The 16,568-nt window shown below is 43.4% G+C and overlaps 1 protein-coding gene across 1 annotated transcript in view; it reads right to left on the bottom strand.

The window, feature by feature from the left end:
- The window catches only part of LOC127696295 (PRAME family member 12-like), a 33,328-nt gene extending 18,549 nt beyond the window's left edge, over positions 1 to 14,779 (bottom strand). Inside the window, 5 exon segments of the mRNA XM_052198864.1 lie at positions 2,107 to 2,306; positions 12,132 to 12,657; positions 13,453 to 14,040; positions 14,225 to 14,228; positions 14,494 to 14,779. Of these exon segments, the coding sequence (XP_052054824.1) occupies positions 2,107 to 2,306; positions 12,132 to 12,657; positions 13,453 to 14,040; positions 14,225 to 14,228; positions 14,494 to 14,779 (1,604 nt within the window).
- Between the last annotated feature and the right edge of the window lie 1,789 nt (positions 14,780 to 16,568).

Genomic DNA, 16,568 nt, shown 5'->3' with positions numbered 1-16,568 from the left:
GGTAGATACTTTATGCTAGTTACACACCAGGAATGACATCTAAAAAAAGAACCCTGGTTCTGTTTATTGACTTGACATTACAGTTCAGAACAAAAGTTGGCAAGTCCATTACAAAGCCTCTCTTAATCTCTCCTGGCAGAAGTCACTCAAAACAGCCAAGTTGTCATCCTGACTCCACAAGTCCTCTGTTCACACAGTCCAACAGATTGTTTCCCATGCCAAGCTCAGCTTCCAGGATCTCAGTTCTTGTACAGTCTTTTGTTTCCAAGCATGTATAAAGTGTCTGAAGTCACAGTCTCTGACCACCAGGCATGAGAGATGTGTCCCAGTCCTGTCCGTTATTCACATCAGGAAGTCCTGTATCCATGCTCAGTGCCAGCAAAAACAAAATCTCGCACCTTGGCCATAGACACAGCGCTCACCACATTTAGGACAATTATCTGTAGCAAAGGAGATGTTCTTGGGCTGCCTTATTACCCTGAGAGTTTCCAGGAGCTGCAGACAAAGTTGGGCAAATCTTACTCTGGAGACATGAGCCAACCTATCATAGCACTCCAGAGGGGCAGAGTATTGTTCCACATTCATCTTGCTCCAGTTGACTGTGTGCTCCAAAAGGTCCTTCAGGATGGGCATGGAGAAGCAATTGTTGTAGAAGTTGATCTTGGTGAGCTGAGAGCAATGTGTGAGGGCAGGTAGGAGGGCAATGAGCTGGGAGTCCTTCACCCTACATCCCTGAAAATCCAGAGTTTCTAGAGTATCTGCCACTTTTTGGAGGAGACATTTCATAGGCATCAGATCCAAATCTGTTAGAACCACACCTCTCATTTCCAGATGTTTTAGCTGAAAGACACTCTGGCAGTGGGAGAAGGAATCCAAGTCTGACTGTGAAAGTTGGTAGTGAGTGACAGAAAGGGAGCTCAGTGGCGTCATCAGGTGCCTAGAGATGAAGGGGACCAGAGGGTTAGTTCTGGCAAATGGTGATGGAGAGCATGGGGTGGGCTTTTCAATGTCTAAGAAGGGAACAGGGACCCCAAGCTGAGTGTGAGCAAATGATCACAGATATTATCTGAGATGCTTCCTTTTGGAATCAGCTTAGTGAAGTCAAACCCACACTTGATCTGCTGGCCATAGTCTCAAGCAGAAAACCATTATACCCTATAAAACCCAGGATAACAAGGAGGAAGTTTCATGCCAGGAGAGTCCTGCAGGATCTAAGGACATGACCTGGGGCCTCAGTCAATGCTGCATTGCACCCTGACCTCTCCACAGTCACTCATGCTATCATGCAGATGCCCACACTCCCTCTTGTCTCATGCACTCAGCCCTACTGAGGGTCAAGCATTTCACTCACGGAGAAGTAGGGGGAGAGGGAAGGCTGTGCCCACAGATCTAAGCAGACAGCTCACCTTCTCACATTGCTGCTGAGTCCCTCAAGATCTAAGTACATTCAACTCTTCCTGTCCCCTTTTTGATGGATTGTTTGCCTATGATTCCAAGAAGAATTTCAAGCCCTCCTGACCATATCTGACCTACTCCTTATCTCCCTTTGGTCCTCTGCTTCAGGCATGCTCATTTAAGACTTGGAATCACTACACATTACTTACATATTCTAAGGAGACCCTAAATGTTTGTTCCCAGTGACTGACAGACAGGCATCCTGGACCACTAATCTTTAAAATGGAAGAGGAAAATTTGCTCTGCTAGCTGACCCAGTCCTCCATCCTTGCTTACCTGAGGACCTGATTCATGTGGTCTTTGAGGAAATGGACACCACTCATGGAGAGATGCTGGAGACAATTGAATTTGGAGAAGACAGATATGAACTCCTGGATATACTGCTCTTCTCTGTCTCCTGTCCTATTGGCAATCTTGAAGACGTTCTTGTAGAGGGGTGCCAGGAAGAGTTTGCAAAGATTTCTCATCTGCCCAAAGCAGGAAGCAAATTCGGCCAGCTTGTACAAATTCGACTGAGTGTTCAGTTAGAATTCCTCTATATGCTCTGGATGAAATATATTCAAGATCTTGCTGATAAAGTCCATGGGCATAGCCCAGATCTTCATCTTTGCACAACACAAATGTAGGGAGTCCTTTCTCTGCTGGGCCCACTTCAAGAAGGCTGCTTGTGCTTCATCAAGGCGTGGCCTGAGGCACAACTCGGCTACCACATTCAGCTGCCTCCTCACTGCATATCTGGGAAGGACCTTCACTACCGGCTTCTCATCCAAGGGTTCCGAAGAACAGCTATCGTCCTCTGTACCGGCCCATATGTTCCAAAAGGCATGGTGCACATTCCTCAGGTCCAGAACCTGAAGTTTTCCCCTGCTGAGGGTGAGCACATGTCAAGTATCAGCAGCCGCGATGACCCTCAGTAAGGTTTCACTAAGTGACTCTATAGTGAAATACCCCTCAGCCTGCCAAGCTGTATATTTTTTAAACAACAGTGCAATGTGCACACATGCATGCTGCACAATTTTCTCTGAGCAGCATGTATGGCCCTGACCACTTTCCTTCCTCTAAGTTACTCATTATTTCTCCCTAGTCCCATTATTAATGGTTTTAGGAATGGCAGGGATAGATAGGCACATTCTACTGTGAGGCTGCTTGGATCAAAGCCCTAATCCACTGATAACTGTCCTTAGTCCAAGCACACAATAGCTATAAGGTTCCTGAATCACTGTCTGGTGATCCCATCAGAAGCCATTCGCAATGACCCCACAAGCTCTACTGTGTACCCCACATGGTCTCTTATATAATACTTGACCTTTGCTCACCTGGGGTGAAACCCTTTAGTCAGTCGCATGTCTATTCCATCTAGCACAGCTTGCAACATTTCCAGTGTAGGCGACTTCATCAATGCCCCCACAGGGAGACAGGGGAAAGGTCAGGCTGCCAACATTGCCTTTATGAGCTTGGTTTGTCTGCCACTGAAAGCCTCCTTGAACAGTGCTGGGAAGAGTACAGAGGGGAGATCCTCCAGAGAGGATATGGCCAAAGCCTCATCTCTCACCAGAGACTGAATTGCCAGCTTCTTGAGTGTGGCTGCGGTCTGAATACTCATCTTCTAAAGTCTCGAGTCAAAAGACTCCTGCCAAGAAGTCAGAAAGGAATACACGTTCAAGACAAACTTAATACAACTTCCTCAACATTATATCAACCACTAAGCTTCTGAGATAATGCTCTAACAGTAACAGAGAAATCAATTTGCCTGTTTAACCTAAACTGGTAGTGGAAAGAGAGGCTCCCACAATGGTAATGTGGAAGTCTTTATATCAAGCAAATATTCACATAATTGTCAGATCAAAATATTTTATGTAGGACCCTTTCTCAAAAACAAAATAAAATATCTCAAACCTATGCAAACAAAAAGAAACCGAGGAAACCAACATACCAATGTAAATCCATGAGTTATGGATCAAGATTAATTCCCAGAAAACAGAATGACTTCAGTGCATTTCTACAATATTGAATCTTACCTGTGTCTGTGAAGTAGAATATGTCCACAGGGCAAACTTGTGTGTAAAAGAGGCAATGGAAAAGCTAAGGCAATACACATGAGTAAATCACATGTGTCATTTCAGCTATATGATGTGGAAGGATATCAAAGATACCTGGCTTACAGGTCTACAGTGTAATCCAGGGCCTCACAAAAAAATAAAGACCATTACAGTGAAGGGGAAACATGAGGGAGCATTTTCATCAGATTGTCTCATTTGGAGCTTACCTGGAGGCACAAGGCCAGCTCTAAGAGAGTTGGAACAACATACAGAATCCTTGTCTCAAACAGTTATATCAGGCAAAGTAATGGAATATATACACAAGCTGTCATGGGATATTATTGGTGATGAGGCTAAAATCTCATTTGCAATGAAACCCAAGCTCCTCAACATGTTCCTCTTAAGGAGTCTGAATTTCTCTATATCAAACTGCATGACCCAAGGAAAAAAAATGGTTTACATACCAGTTGAGCAATGCAGGTATGTTGCCAAATCCCAGCCGAATCAGGGAGTTTTCCAAGATGCAAGCCTCTGACTGTGGTATGTGGCTCCATGGAAGCCTTTATATACATCTCTGCTTGCCCCTCCCTATTGTAGCCACACCCTTCAAAGCCAAACCGGAATTGGATTTCCTGGTCTAATCTCCACCCTTTAAATTATACATCAAAGTTGTAATCATTTCACTCATTGAATAAGAAGGACTTGTGATAACAAATTTCCCACTCATCGTCATTCACACACACAAACACACCCAAAAGTTTCTTGGATAAATAAAAAACATTCCATTTGTTAATACACCATACAACACCATGTGGGTACATTTATTCCTTCATTTGCATAAGATCTATTCAGTTTTCAAGTTGTACCATTGACCATGTCATGCTCTGAATCCAAGGTTGTTTTAGAGGTCCAATTCTAGGAATCCTTCAGCCTCAGAAACCTTCTTATGGCTAGGATTATTGTTATGAATAACTATTTCTTGTTTGATTTTATTCATGTGACCATAGTTTGCATCAGGTAAGGGTTTAATTGGTTTTTGATGAGAGACACGACATAATTGGAAGATATTCTTTTTCACTGGATTTGGAACAGATTGCTATGTCAGAGACAGGAATATACATTGAAGCTCAAGGAATGAAGTGGATGCTCCGTCAATAAATTTCAGCATCAACCACTCCAGAGGTGGTGCCGGAGCATAGCTTAACCCCATTACTATACTAGCCAGGGTTCTGCATGTACTCAGATGGTCGGGAGCTACCCCACATACAGGAATTCTCCCTACAACTCTCTTTGCAGCAGACAAGATGGGGCATGCAGCAAGGATGCTGGGACATCCGTTAGATAGGATGCTCAGTTCATGGTCATGTTCATCTAAATTGTAAGCCATAGTATTGTGTGATCTCTACAAAGCCTGCTTCCTCAATGGACGAAAGCAAACAGAAAAAGGAGGGTGTGAGGGAGATGGTGCCCTTGGCTCCCAAGGAAGCAGAGAGTAAGTCAACTAGGATCAGCCAAAAAGCCTTCCTCAAGGAGATGTAATCTAGAGTGGGACGTGGGCTGAAGGGTTGCTTTAGAAATTGTGAGCACCTGTCAATCTTCTATTCCTATCATCTATGTGGTGGCTTGAAATGATCTGCGATTACAGTTCCAGCCAATCTGAAACCCCATTCTGACCTGCTAGGGCAGCAGGCCTGTGAGGGTTATCCATTCCTATTTGTACACAAGCACCACTCCCCATAAAATCAATCATCTTAAAACAGCAGCTCTATCTTGGGTTTTGTGGCACACACCTTTAATCCATCCCCTCAGGAGTCCAAGGTTGACTGGGTCAGTGAGTTCAAGGCTACCCTCATCTAAATAAATAATTCAAAAACCAGTAAAGCCTATGGAGTGAGGATCTGTCTTATAATTAAACCAGAGCTGAGCAGGGTAGCACAGACCTAAATCTCAAGAGAGGCAGGGGCACCTTTGATGTTGAGGCCAAACTGGACCACAGAGTAGCTTATGGGACATCTAGGGCTCTTAAACAATGAAACCCTGCCCCAAAACAACAAAACAAAGAAACACATAAAGAAAGTGTAGTTTATTAGATGGCGCAGGTACAATCCTTAAAACTAGCATTAGGGAGGTAGTAGCAGGTGAACGACTAAGGTCAAGGTCAGCATGTTGTTCAGACTGAGTTCAGGAAGAAGGAGACATGCTAAACAGACCATCCCTTTCAAAAACCAACCAAATAACCAAACAACCAAACAACTCAAAACCAGACTAGCAATCAAGCAAAGCAAAAATTACCCAAAACACAATTCTAAAAGAAAATCCTCCAGAGAGCTTAAGGTCCAGTGAGATGGCCCAAAGAGCAATAGCACTTGCCGCCCAAGTAAGTGCTGAGTTCAGTAATGGGGCCCTCAGGTGGAAGGAGAGAAACCACTGCACTTTTGAGTCCTCCCCCATCTACACGCATGCTCTGCTCCTGGTACACCAATACACAAATGAAGCAAGACAGTTCTCAAGTACAGAACAGCATGAGAGCTGATCCAGGAAGGTGGTGAAAGCTTCAGGAGACTGAAGAAGGATGGCTCCAAACTGACTCTAACCTAGCCGACATAATGGGATTCTGTCTCACCCAACCAAATACCAATAATTGTAGCTCAGTGGTAAATAGGCAGCTCAGTCTCTTGTCCTAGTTTTCATGAATGAAACCCAGTGAAGGTTCTTATCCCGTTGGTCAAGAGAAAACAGGTTTCTCCAAAGAGCTAAGGATGTCTCTTGGGAAAAGCAAGGAGAAATCCATACTGGAAAGAAAGAATTTCAGTGTAAATTGGGTCCAAGGTAAAAGAGACATTGAGCTGGATGGCACTGATGCACAGGGAATTATGGAGCCTAGGGGCTACCACTGAGCTTGATAAGTTACTCAGCACTATAGTTCTTAATGAAAGAGTTAAAAGTACCTCTGGTCAAAGATAAAGATAATGACTCATTTTTACTGCGCCTGATAAATTTCCAGCCTTAGACACAATGTAGGCTTTTGCCAAAACACCCAAGGGTGGGAAAGGGGCTTTGTTCAGGTCCAGGCTTTGTACTCAGTGGGAGGGAATATATTCCAGATCCTATTATATTCCTGCAAGCTTATTTGGAGAGATTTTCTGTGATTGACCTGTGTCCCTCTGCGGAGCATGTCCTGGGTGTCCTTGAAGAAGTTCATGCGAAGGGTGGGGCACAGTAGATTCTTATGTTTGGTCTGCATAGTTTCTCCAAAGTGCTAGGAGCCCTGTCCTGGTGACTTTGGCCTTCTGTTGCATGATTGTCAGAGTAGGAGGTTGGGGAGCCTGGCAGGTTTTCTTGTTTTGGTTTGTTTCTTGTTTGTTTGTTTATGTGACTTCTGCCCTTGAGGGTTTCCTCTGGACTTGACTGAGGATGCGATCCTGCTGCTAAGCCCTGTTCTTTCTCTGTCCAACATACTCCAGCCCCTTTGCTGATCTGGTGCTCTGAGATATTATTCTGGTAGCTTGCTGCCCTCTACCACCAATGAATGTGTAGCAGCTGCTTCACAGTTGTGACCTTAGAATTTAGCCACTCACATCTTCCTTGCACACACAATTCCTTTCTGTTGTCACCCCTGAGCTACACCTGTAGGAACTTGGAAGGAACCTTGTGTGACTCAGAACACCTGTTTGCTGCCCAAAGCTGTGAGCTACCATTAACTTCCTTGATTGTCAATTGGATTTAACAGGCAGAAGCCACAGACTACAGGCTTGGAATCCAGTGGAACTTCTGAGAACGGCTTCTCCCAACATTTTCTTCAGAAATTTGGCTACCACAGGACACTGGCAACAATTAGGCTTGATCCTCAACCTGTGAATATCTGGTAACTTTCTTCCAGAAGTGCCTAGTGAGTAATCTCAGGGGCAGGCTTGCCAGTTCTAAGGTTGTGAAGAAACTGTCCTTAAGACTGGGGCTCACCGTAAGGAGTCACTGGCCTTCTCCATGTTGCAGGTGCTCTCATAATCAAGAGTGATACAGCTCACAACCTTCAAGTGTCTAGGACTGTACTATATTACTTCTCACATTTGGATACTGAGATCCTTTCCTGTATTGAACCCCAGCACTAATTTTATGGCTGCCTAGATGAAAGAGTTTCCATCTATAACCTAGGCTACATGCAAAGTAAAGAGTCCATAGCTCTGCATCCTTGTGTGGTAAGAGCCTTTTACCTGTCTAGCTCCTGTCTTGTTGGCTTATCTGTAGACTATGTGCCAAGCTGATCCTTGATCATGTTTACCTCATATTTACTGAATGTATGGTTCAGCAGTTAAGAGCACTGGGGATACAGGACACAGAAGCTGCAACATATAAGCAGGCAAATGAACCGGATGTATTTGTTAGAGAATCCAGTACTCTAAAATGCTCAGTTATATCTCCATCCCCTTTACATTGCTTTTCCTTTACTGAAAATAATTTTTTCATAAAATGTCTTGTAACCCAAGGAGAATGAAGGAGAAGGCCCTGGTCCTGGAAAGGCTCAATACAGCAGTGTAGGGGAATATCAGGACAAGGATAAAGGAGGGGTTCGATTGGGGAACAGGGGGAGGGAAGAGGTCTAATGGGACTTTTGGGAGGGGGTGATCCAGGCAAGGAGAAAACATTTGAAATGTCAATAAAGGCCAGACAATGATGGAGCACACCTTTAATCCCAGGACCTGGGAGGCAGAGGCAGGCAGATTTCTGAGTTCTTGGCCAGCCTGGTCTTCAGAGTGCATTCCAGGACAACCATGGCTCTACAAAGAAACCCTGTCTTGAAAAAAACAAATCCAAAGCCCTCCCCCAAAAAGAAATGTAAATAAAGAATGCATCTAATTTTAAAAAAAAGAAACGAAAAGAGAGGAAAAAGAAAAAAAATGTGCAGTGGGCAGAGAGTAAAATAAAATAAATATAAACTTAGCTATTTATATATGTAGCATGATGTCTGACTGAAACAACATTGTTTGAATAATTTACATATGTTAATTATCAGGTATAAGTATATACTAACAGTAGCCACAAAGCTTCACAATCCTCATTACTTTACTGTATATCAAAATTAGCATATTTAATGATTTTTAGTGTAAATATGAGGCTTAAGAAAACATGGTGCTACCATATATCAGATAGAATGTGTTTCTATTTAGTTTGCAGTAGGCAGCATTTAACTGTGAAACATATCTAGCTCCCTATCTATCATTTCTTTTGGTTTTCATTAATTCATTTGTGTATTCGCTTTACCATCTGATCACATCCTGAAGTTGCTTTCTTCCCATACCTACCCTGTGACCCTTTCCCCCTCATTTCCTGCTCCCATTCTCCCCAGAGAAGAAGAGGCACACAGGCCCTACCCCCAGCAGTTTCCACAATGCCCTGGCACACCAATTTACATCAGCTCTAAATACATCTGTGCCCACTGGGGCCAGACAAGGAAGCCCAGCTAGGGGAAAAGTTTCCCATGGAAGGCCATGAAGTTGAATAAGAGAAACCCTGCTGTCTGGTTTTTATGAGACATGCAATAAGCCCAAGATTCGCATCTGCTCCATATGTCCAGGGAGCCTAGGTCTAGACCTTGCATGCTCTTTGATGGTGGGTGGTTCAGTCTCTGATAAACCCCAATCAGTCCGGGAAACTTGGTTCTCTTGATCTCCTTGTGGTAAATTGACACCATCTGACTCCCTCAATCCTCCTTTTGACTTTTCCCCAACTCTCTCTGAATTCTGCCTAATGTTTTGCTGCGCAAATCCTTCTGATGCCACCAGGTGCTGGATGAAGATTCTTGTATGACAGTTATGCTAGGATTCTGTTCTTAAGCACAACCAAGTATCAAGAGTGTCAGAGTTTGGCTTTCTGACATGGGTTAATCCTCATGTTTCTCCAGTCTATAGTTGGCTATTCTTTCAAACTCAGCTCCAGGTTTATACCTGCACATATTGTAGGCAGGGAAAATTTTAGATGGAAGGTTTTGTTGGTGGGTTGCTGTTACCTTCCCCCCACTGGAAATCCTGCCTGACTACAGGAAGTGGCCACTTTCAGTCTCCCTATTGCCAGCTCCTGAGTTTCCAGCCAAGGTCACTCCCATATACTCCCAGGAGCCTGCCCCATCCTGTGTGTCTGTCTTGTACCTGAGATGCCCCCAAATGGATTGTATTTCTCTCTCCCAGCACAGTGGAGGCGGCTCCTCCCAACACACTTGATTTCCATACCTCTCTTTGTGTCCAATACCAGCACCCATACAGGTCTCTCTGATCAACCACTAGTAATATACATTCTATTTACCTTACCTAGTGAGATTCAATCATCTTCCCTAGGGCCCTAATCTTACTTAGTTTCTTTGAGTGTTTGGATTGTAGCATGTTTTTCCTGTAGTCTATGGGTAATATCCATGTATTAGTGAGTACATAGCATGCACATTCTTCTGGGTCACAATGACCTCACTAAGAATGGATATTTTCGAGTTCTATCTATTTGCCTGAAAATTGCATTATAATCCCTATTTTTAATATATGATTAGTATTCCATGACAGAAGTGTACATGATTTTCCTTATCCACTCTTCAGTGAGAGACAGGTGGTCTGCTAACAGTTTCTGGTTATTATGAATAAAGGTGCTATGAATGAAGTTGAGCAAGTGTCCTTGTGCTACGGCAGAACAAGTTTTGAGTTTATGGCCAGGAATTGTATAACTGGGCCTTGAAGTAGAATTATTTGTGATAATCACCCAGCTTGATTTCCAAATATGGTGTGCAAATTTACACACTCACCAGAAATGCAAGATAGTCTCCCTTGCTCCAAATCCTCACCTGCATGTGCGCTCATTTCAGTTTTTATCCTAGCCATGCTCATGTGTATAGGAAGGAATCTCAGACTCCTTACAATTTGCATTTTCCTAGGAATGTTGGATATTTCCTTAAGTATATCCTGGCAATTAGAGCTTTCCTGTTGAAAATTCTTTGTTGAATTCTGTACTCCATTTTTATTTTAAATGGAGTATTGGGTTTTTGATGTCTAATTTCTTGAGGTATTTACATTGTTTGATATCAACCCTCTGTCGAATGTACAGCTGGTGAAGATATTTTTGCCATTATTTAGGGTACTGTTTTGACCTACTGATGCTGTATTTGCCTTACTGAGGATTTCTACTTTCTTGAGGTCACACTTGAAAAGTGTTGGTCTTAGTGCCTGATCTATGGGTGTTCTGTTCAGGAAGTGTCACCTTTTACAATGAGTTCAAGAGCCCTGACATTATTAATGATATTCTCTAAATAGAATCCTAGAATAACTATCTTTTGAGACGTTTCACCCAGCCACTGACAAAAACAGATGCAGAGGCCCACAGACAAATATTAGACAAAGTTCAGGGAATCTTGTGGAAGACTAGAGGGAATATTGAAGGAGTCAGAGAGTTCACGGACACCAGAAGAAAACCTACAGAATCAACCAACCTAGTCTCATAAGGGCTCAAGGAGATTGAACCACTGGAGCCCAATGCTAGCTAGGCTGCTGCTCAACAACTAAGCTCAATTAATACACCTGAAACTTCACATATTCTCTTCACAGTGTGCTGTAGGGGAAAATCATTGGAGACACACACAACTCAAGCAACTTCAGTTTAATAAATTAGTTCATTTTGTGAAATATTTGTGAAATGGAGGGCTTTTTAAGACTTTTTCATTTTGGTGTATATGCATATGTATTGTGCATAATGTGTAAAAGCCAGGATCCACAGATATCTGAAGAGATGGACCTACCACCTGAAGCTTGAGTTCCAGCTGGAGGCATCTGATGATAAAAGTGCTGAAACGAAACTTTGGCCCTCTTTTCGAGCAAAATGGACTATTAAAACAGGAGTCACCTCCTTTAATACGTGGGGTTTGGCTTCTTTGATTGGTTGTCTGTCTGTAGAGCATGAAAGGAGTTTGCTGTGGGCAAGCATGGAGCAAGTTCAAAGGTTCAAAGCAACAAGGCCTGTGAAGTTGAATAGCAGGCAGGGAGAGGAGGGATGGGAAGGAATAAAAAAGAAGTGTGAGAGACATGTAGGTTGTTCTTATGAATTCTTCTTTAGCACATGCTAACCTAGAGATCCATATGTGAATCACCTTAGCTTATAACATTATCCATGTACCCAGGATTTTGAATCATTACATGTCTGGCATCCATGTGTTCATTTTGACTCTCTCCAGAGGGTATTTGTTGCAGAATGATTAAAGGTAGATACTTTATGCTAGTTACACACCAGGAATGACATCTAAAAAAAGAACCCTGGTTCTGTTTATTGACTTGACATTACAGTTCAGAACAAAAGTTGGCAAGTCCATTACAAAGCCTCTCTTAATCTCTCCTGGCAGAAGTCACTCAAAACAGCCAAGTTGTCATCCTGACTCCACAAGTCCTCTGTTCACACAGTCCAACAGATTGTTTCCCATGCCAAGCTCAGCTTCCAGGATCTCAGTTCTTGTACAGTCTTTTGTTTCCAAGCATGTATAAAGTGTCTGAAGTCACAGTCTCTGACCACCAGGCATGAGAGATGTGTCCCAGTCCTGTCCGTTATTCACATCAGGAAGTCCTGTATCCATGCTCAGTGCCATCAAAAACAAAATCTCGCACCTTGGCCATAGACACAGCGCTCACCACATTTAGGACAATTATCTGTAGCAAAGGAGATGTTCTTGGGCTGCCTTATTGCCCTGAGAGTTTCCAGTAGCTGCAGACACAGTTGGGAAAATCTTACTCTGTAGACATGAGCCAACCTATCATAGCACTCCAGAGGGGCAGAGTATTGTTCCACATTCATCTTGCTCCAGTTGACTGTGTGCTCCAAAAGGTCCTTCAGGATGGGCATGGAGAAGCAATTGTTGTAGAAGTTGATCTTGGTGAGCTGAGAGCAATGTGTGAGGGCAAGTAGGAGGGCAATGAGCTGGGAGTCCTTCACCCTACATCCCTGAAAATCCAGAGTTTCTAGAGTATCTGCCACTTTTTGGAGGAGACATTTCATAGGCATCAGATCCAAATCTGTTAGAACCACACCTCTCATTTCCAGATGTTTTAGCTGAAAGACACTCTGGCAGTGGGAGAAGGAATCCATGTCTGACTGTGAAAGTTGGTAGTGAGTGACAGAAAGGGAGCTCAGTGGCGTCATCAGGTGCCTAGAGATGAAGGGGACCAGAGGGTTAGTTCTGGCAAATGGTGATGGAGAGCATGGGGTGGGCTTTTCAATGTCTTAGAAGGGAACAGGGACCCCAAGCTGAGTGTGAGCAAATGATCACAGATATTATCTGAGATGCTTCCTTTTGGAATCAGCTTAGTGAAGTCAAACCCACACTTGATCTGCTGGCCATAGTCTCAAGCAGAAAACCATTATACCCTATAAAACCCAGAATAACAAGGAGGAAGTTTCATGCCAGGAGAGTCCTGACAGGATCTAAGGACATGACCTGTGGCCTCAGTCAATGCTGCATTGCACCCTGACCTCTCCACAGTCACTCATGCTATCATGCAGATGCCCACACTCCCTCTTGTCTCATGCACTCAGCCCTACTGAGGGTCAAGCATTTCACTCACGGAGAAGTAGGGGGAGAGGGAAGGCTGTGCCCACAGATCTAAGCAGACAGCTCACCTTCTCACATTGCTGCTGAGTCCCTCAAGATCTAAGTACATTCAACTCTTCCTGTCCCCTTTTTGATGGATTGTTTGCCTATGATTCCAAGAAGAATTTCAAGCCCTCCTGACCATATCTGACCTACTCCTTATCTCCCTTTGATCCTCTGCTTCAGGCATGCTCATTTAAGACTTGGAATCACTACACATTACTTACATATTCTAAGGAGCCCCTAAATGTTTGTTCCCAGTGACTGACAGACAGGCATCCTGGACCACTAATCTTTAAAATGGAAGAGGAAAATTTGCTCTGCTAGCTGACCCAGTCCTCCATCCTTGCTCACCTGAGGACCTGATTCATGTGGTCTTTGAGGAAATGGACACCACTCATGGAGAGATGCTGGAGACAATTGAATTTGGAGAAGACAGATATGAACTCCTGGATATACTGCTCTTCTCTGTCTCCTGTCCTATTGGCAATCTTGAAGACGTTCTAGTAGAGGGGTGCCAGGAAGAGTTTGCAAAGATTTCTCATCTGCCCAAAGCAGGAAGCAAATTCGGCCAGCTTGTACAAATTCCACTGAGTGTTCAGTTCCAATTCCTCAATATGCTCTGGATGAAATATATTCAAGATCTTGCTGATAAAGTCCATGGGCATAGCCCAGATCTTCATCTTTGCACAACACAAATGTAGGGAGTCCTTTCTCTGCTGGGCCCACTTCAAGAAGGCTGCTTGTGCTTCATCAAGGCGTGGCCTGAGGCACAACTCGGCTACCACCTTCAGCTGCCTCCTCACTGCATATCTGGGAAGGACCTTCACTACCGGCTTCTCATCCAAGGGCTCCGAAGAACAGCTATCGTCCTCTGTACCGGCCCATATGTTCCAAAAGGCATGGTGCACATTCCTCAGGTCCAGAACCTGAAGTTTTCCCCTGCTGAGGGTGAGCACATGTCAAGTATCAGCAGCCGCGATGACCCTCAGTAAGGTTTCACTAAGTGACTCTATAGTGAAATACCCCTCAGCCTGCCAAGCTGTATATTTTTTAAACAACAGTGCAATGTGCACACATGCATGCTGCACAATTTTCTCTGAGCGGCATGTGTGGCCCTGACCACTTTCCTTCCTCTAAGTTACTCATTATTTCTCCCTAGTCCCATTATTAATGGTTTTAGGAATGGCACGGATAGATAGGCACATTCTACTGTGAGGCTGCTTGGATCAAAGCCCTAATCCACTGATAACTGTCCTTAGTCCAAGCACACAATAGCTATAAGGTTCCTGAATCACTGTCTGGTGATCCCATCAGAAGCCATTCGCAATGACCCCACAAGCTCTACTGTGTACCCCACATGGTCTCTTATATAATACTTGACCTTTGCTCAACTGGGGTGAAACCCTTTAGTCAGTCGCATGTCTATTCCATCTAGCACAGCTTGCAACATTTCCAGTGTAGGCGACTTCATCAATGCCCCCACAGGGAGACAGGGGAAAGGCCAGGCTGCCAACATTGCCTTTATGAGCTTGGTTTGTCTGCCACTGAAAGCCTCCTTGAACAGTGCTGGGAAGAGTACAGAGGGGAGATCCTCCAGAGCGGATATGGCCAAAGCCTCATCTCTCACCAGAGACTGAATTGCCAGCTTCTTGAGTGTGGCTGCGGTCTGAATACTCATCTTCTAAAGTCTCGAGTCAAAAGATTCCTGCCAAGAAGTCAGAAAGGAATACACGTTCAAGACAAACTTAATACAACTTCCTCAACATTATATCAACCACTAAGCTTCTGAGATAATGCTCTAACAGTAACAGAGAAATCAATTTGCCTGTTTAACCTAAACTGGTAGTGGAAAGAGAGGCTCCCACAATGGTAATGTGGAAGTCTTTATATCAAGCAAATATTCACATAATTGTCAGATCAAAATATTTTATGTAGGACCCTTTCTCAAAAACAAAATAAAATATCTCAAACCTATGCAAACAAAAAGAAACCGAGGAAACCAACATACCAATGTAAATCCATGAGTTATGGATCAAGATTAATTCCCAGAAAACAGAATGACTTCAGTGCATTTCTACAATATTGAATCTTACCTGTGTCTGTGAAGTAGAATATGTCCACAGGGCAAACTTGTGTGTAAAAGAGGCAATGGAAAAGCTAAGGCAATACACATGAGTAAATCACATGTGTCATTTCAGCTATATGATGTGGAAGGATATCAAAGATACCTGGCTTACAGGTCTACAGTGTAATCCAGGGCCTCACAAAAAAATAAAGACCATTACAGTGAAGGGGAAACATGAGGGAGCATTTTCATCAGATTGTCTGATTTGGAGCTTACCTGGAGGCACATGGCCAGCTCTAAGAGAGTTGGAACAACATACAGAATCCTTGTCTCAAACAGTTATATCAGGCAAAGTAATGGAATATATACACAAGTTGTCATGGGATATTATTGGTGATGAGGCTAAAATCTCATTTGCAATGAAACCCAAGCTCCTCAACATGTTCCTCTTAAGGAGTCTGAATTTCTCTATATCAAACTGCATGACCCAAGGAAAAAAAAATGGTTTACATACCAGTTGAGCAATGCAGATATGTTGCCAAATCCCAGCCGAATCAGGGAGTTTTCCAAGATGCAAGCCTCTGACTGTGATATGCGGCTCCATGGAAGCCTTTATATACATCTCTGCTTGCCCCTCCCTATTGTAGCCACACCCTTCAAAGCCAAACCGGAATTGGATTTCCTGGTCTAATCTCCACCCTTTAAATTATACATCAAAGTTGTAATCATTTCACTCATTGAATAAGAAGGACTTGTGATAACAAATTTCCCACTCATCGTCATTCACACACACAAACACACCCAAAAGTTTCTTGGATAAATAAAAAACATTCCATTTGTTAATACACCATACAACACCATGTGGGTACATTTATTCCTTCATTTGCATAAGATCTATTCAGTTTTCAAGTTGTACCAGTGACCATGTCATGCTCTGAATCCAAGGTTGTTTTAGAGGTCCAATTCTAGGAATCCTTCAGCCTCAGAAACCTTCTTATGGCTAGGATTATTGTTATGAATAACTATTTCTTGTTTGATTTTATTCATGTGACCAGAGTTTGCATCAGGTAAGGGTTTAATCGGTTTTTGATGAGAGACACGACATAATTGGAAGATATTCTTTTTCACTGGATTTGGAACAGATTGCTATGTCAGAGACAGGAATATACATTGAAGCTCAAGGAAGGAAGTGGATGCTCCGTCAATAAATTTCAGCATCAACCACTCCAGAGGTGGTGCTGGAGCATAGCTTGACCCCATTACTATACTAGCCAGGGTTCTGCATGTACTCAGATGGTCGGGAGCTACCCCATATACAGGAATTCTCCCTACAACTCTCTTTGCAGCAGACAAGATGGGGCATGCAGCAAGGATGCTGGGACATCCCTGAGATAGGATGCTC

The sequence above is a fragment of the Apodemus sylvaticus genome, chromosome 11 (genome assembly GCF_947179515.1).
Source record: "Apodemus sylvaticus chromosome 11, mApoSyl1.1, whole genome shotgun sequence".
NCBI lineage: Eukaryota > Metazoa > Chordata > Mammalia > Rodentia > Muridae > Apodemus > Apodemus sylvaticus.
Note: the sequence above shows the minus strand (reverse complement) of the source record. Positions and strands in the feature narration are given on the sequence as shown.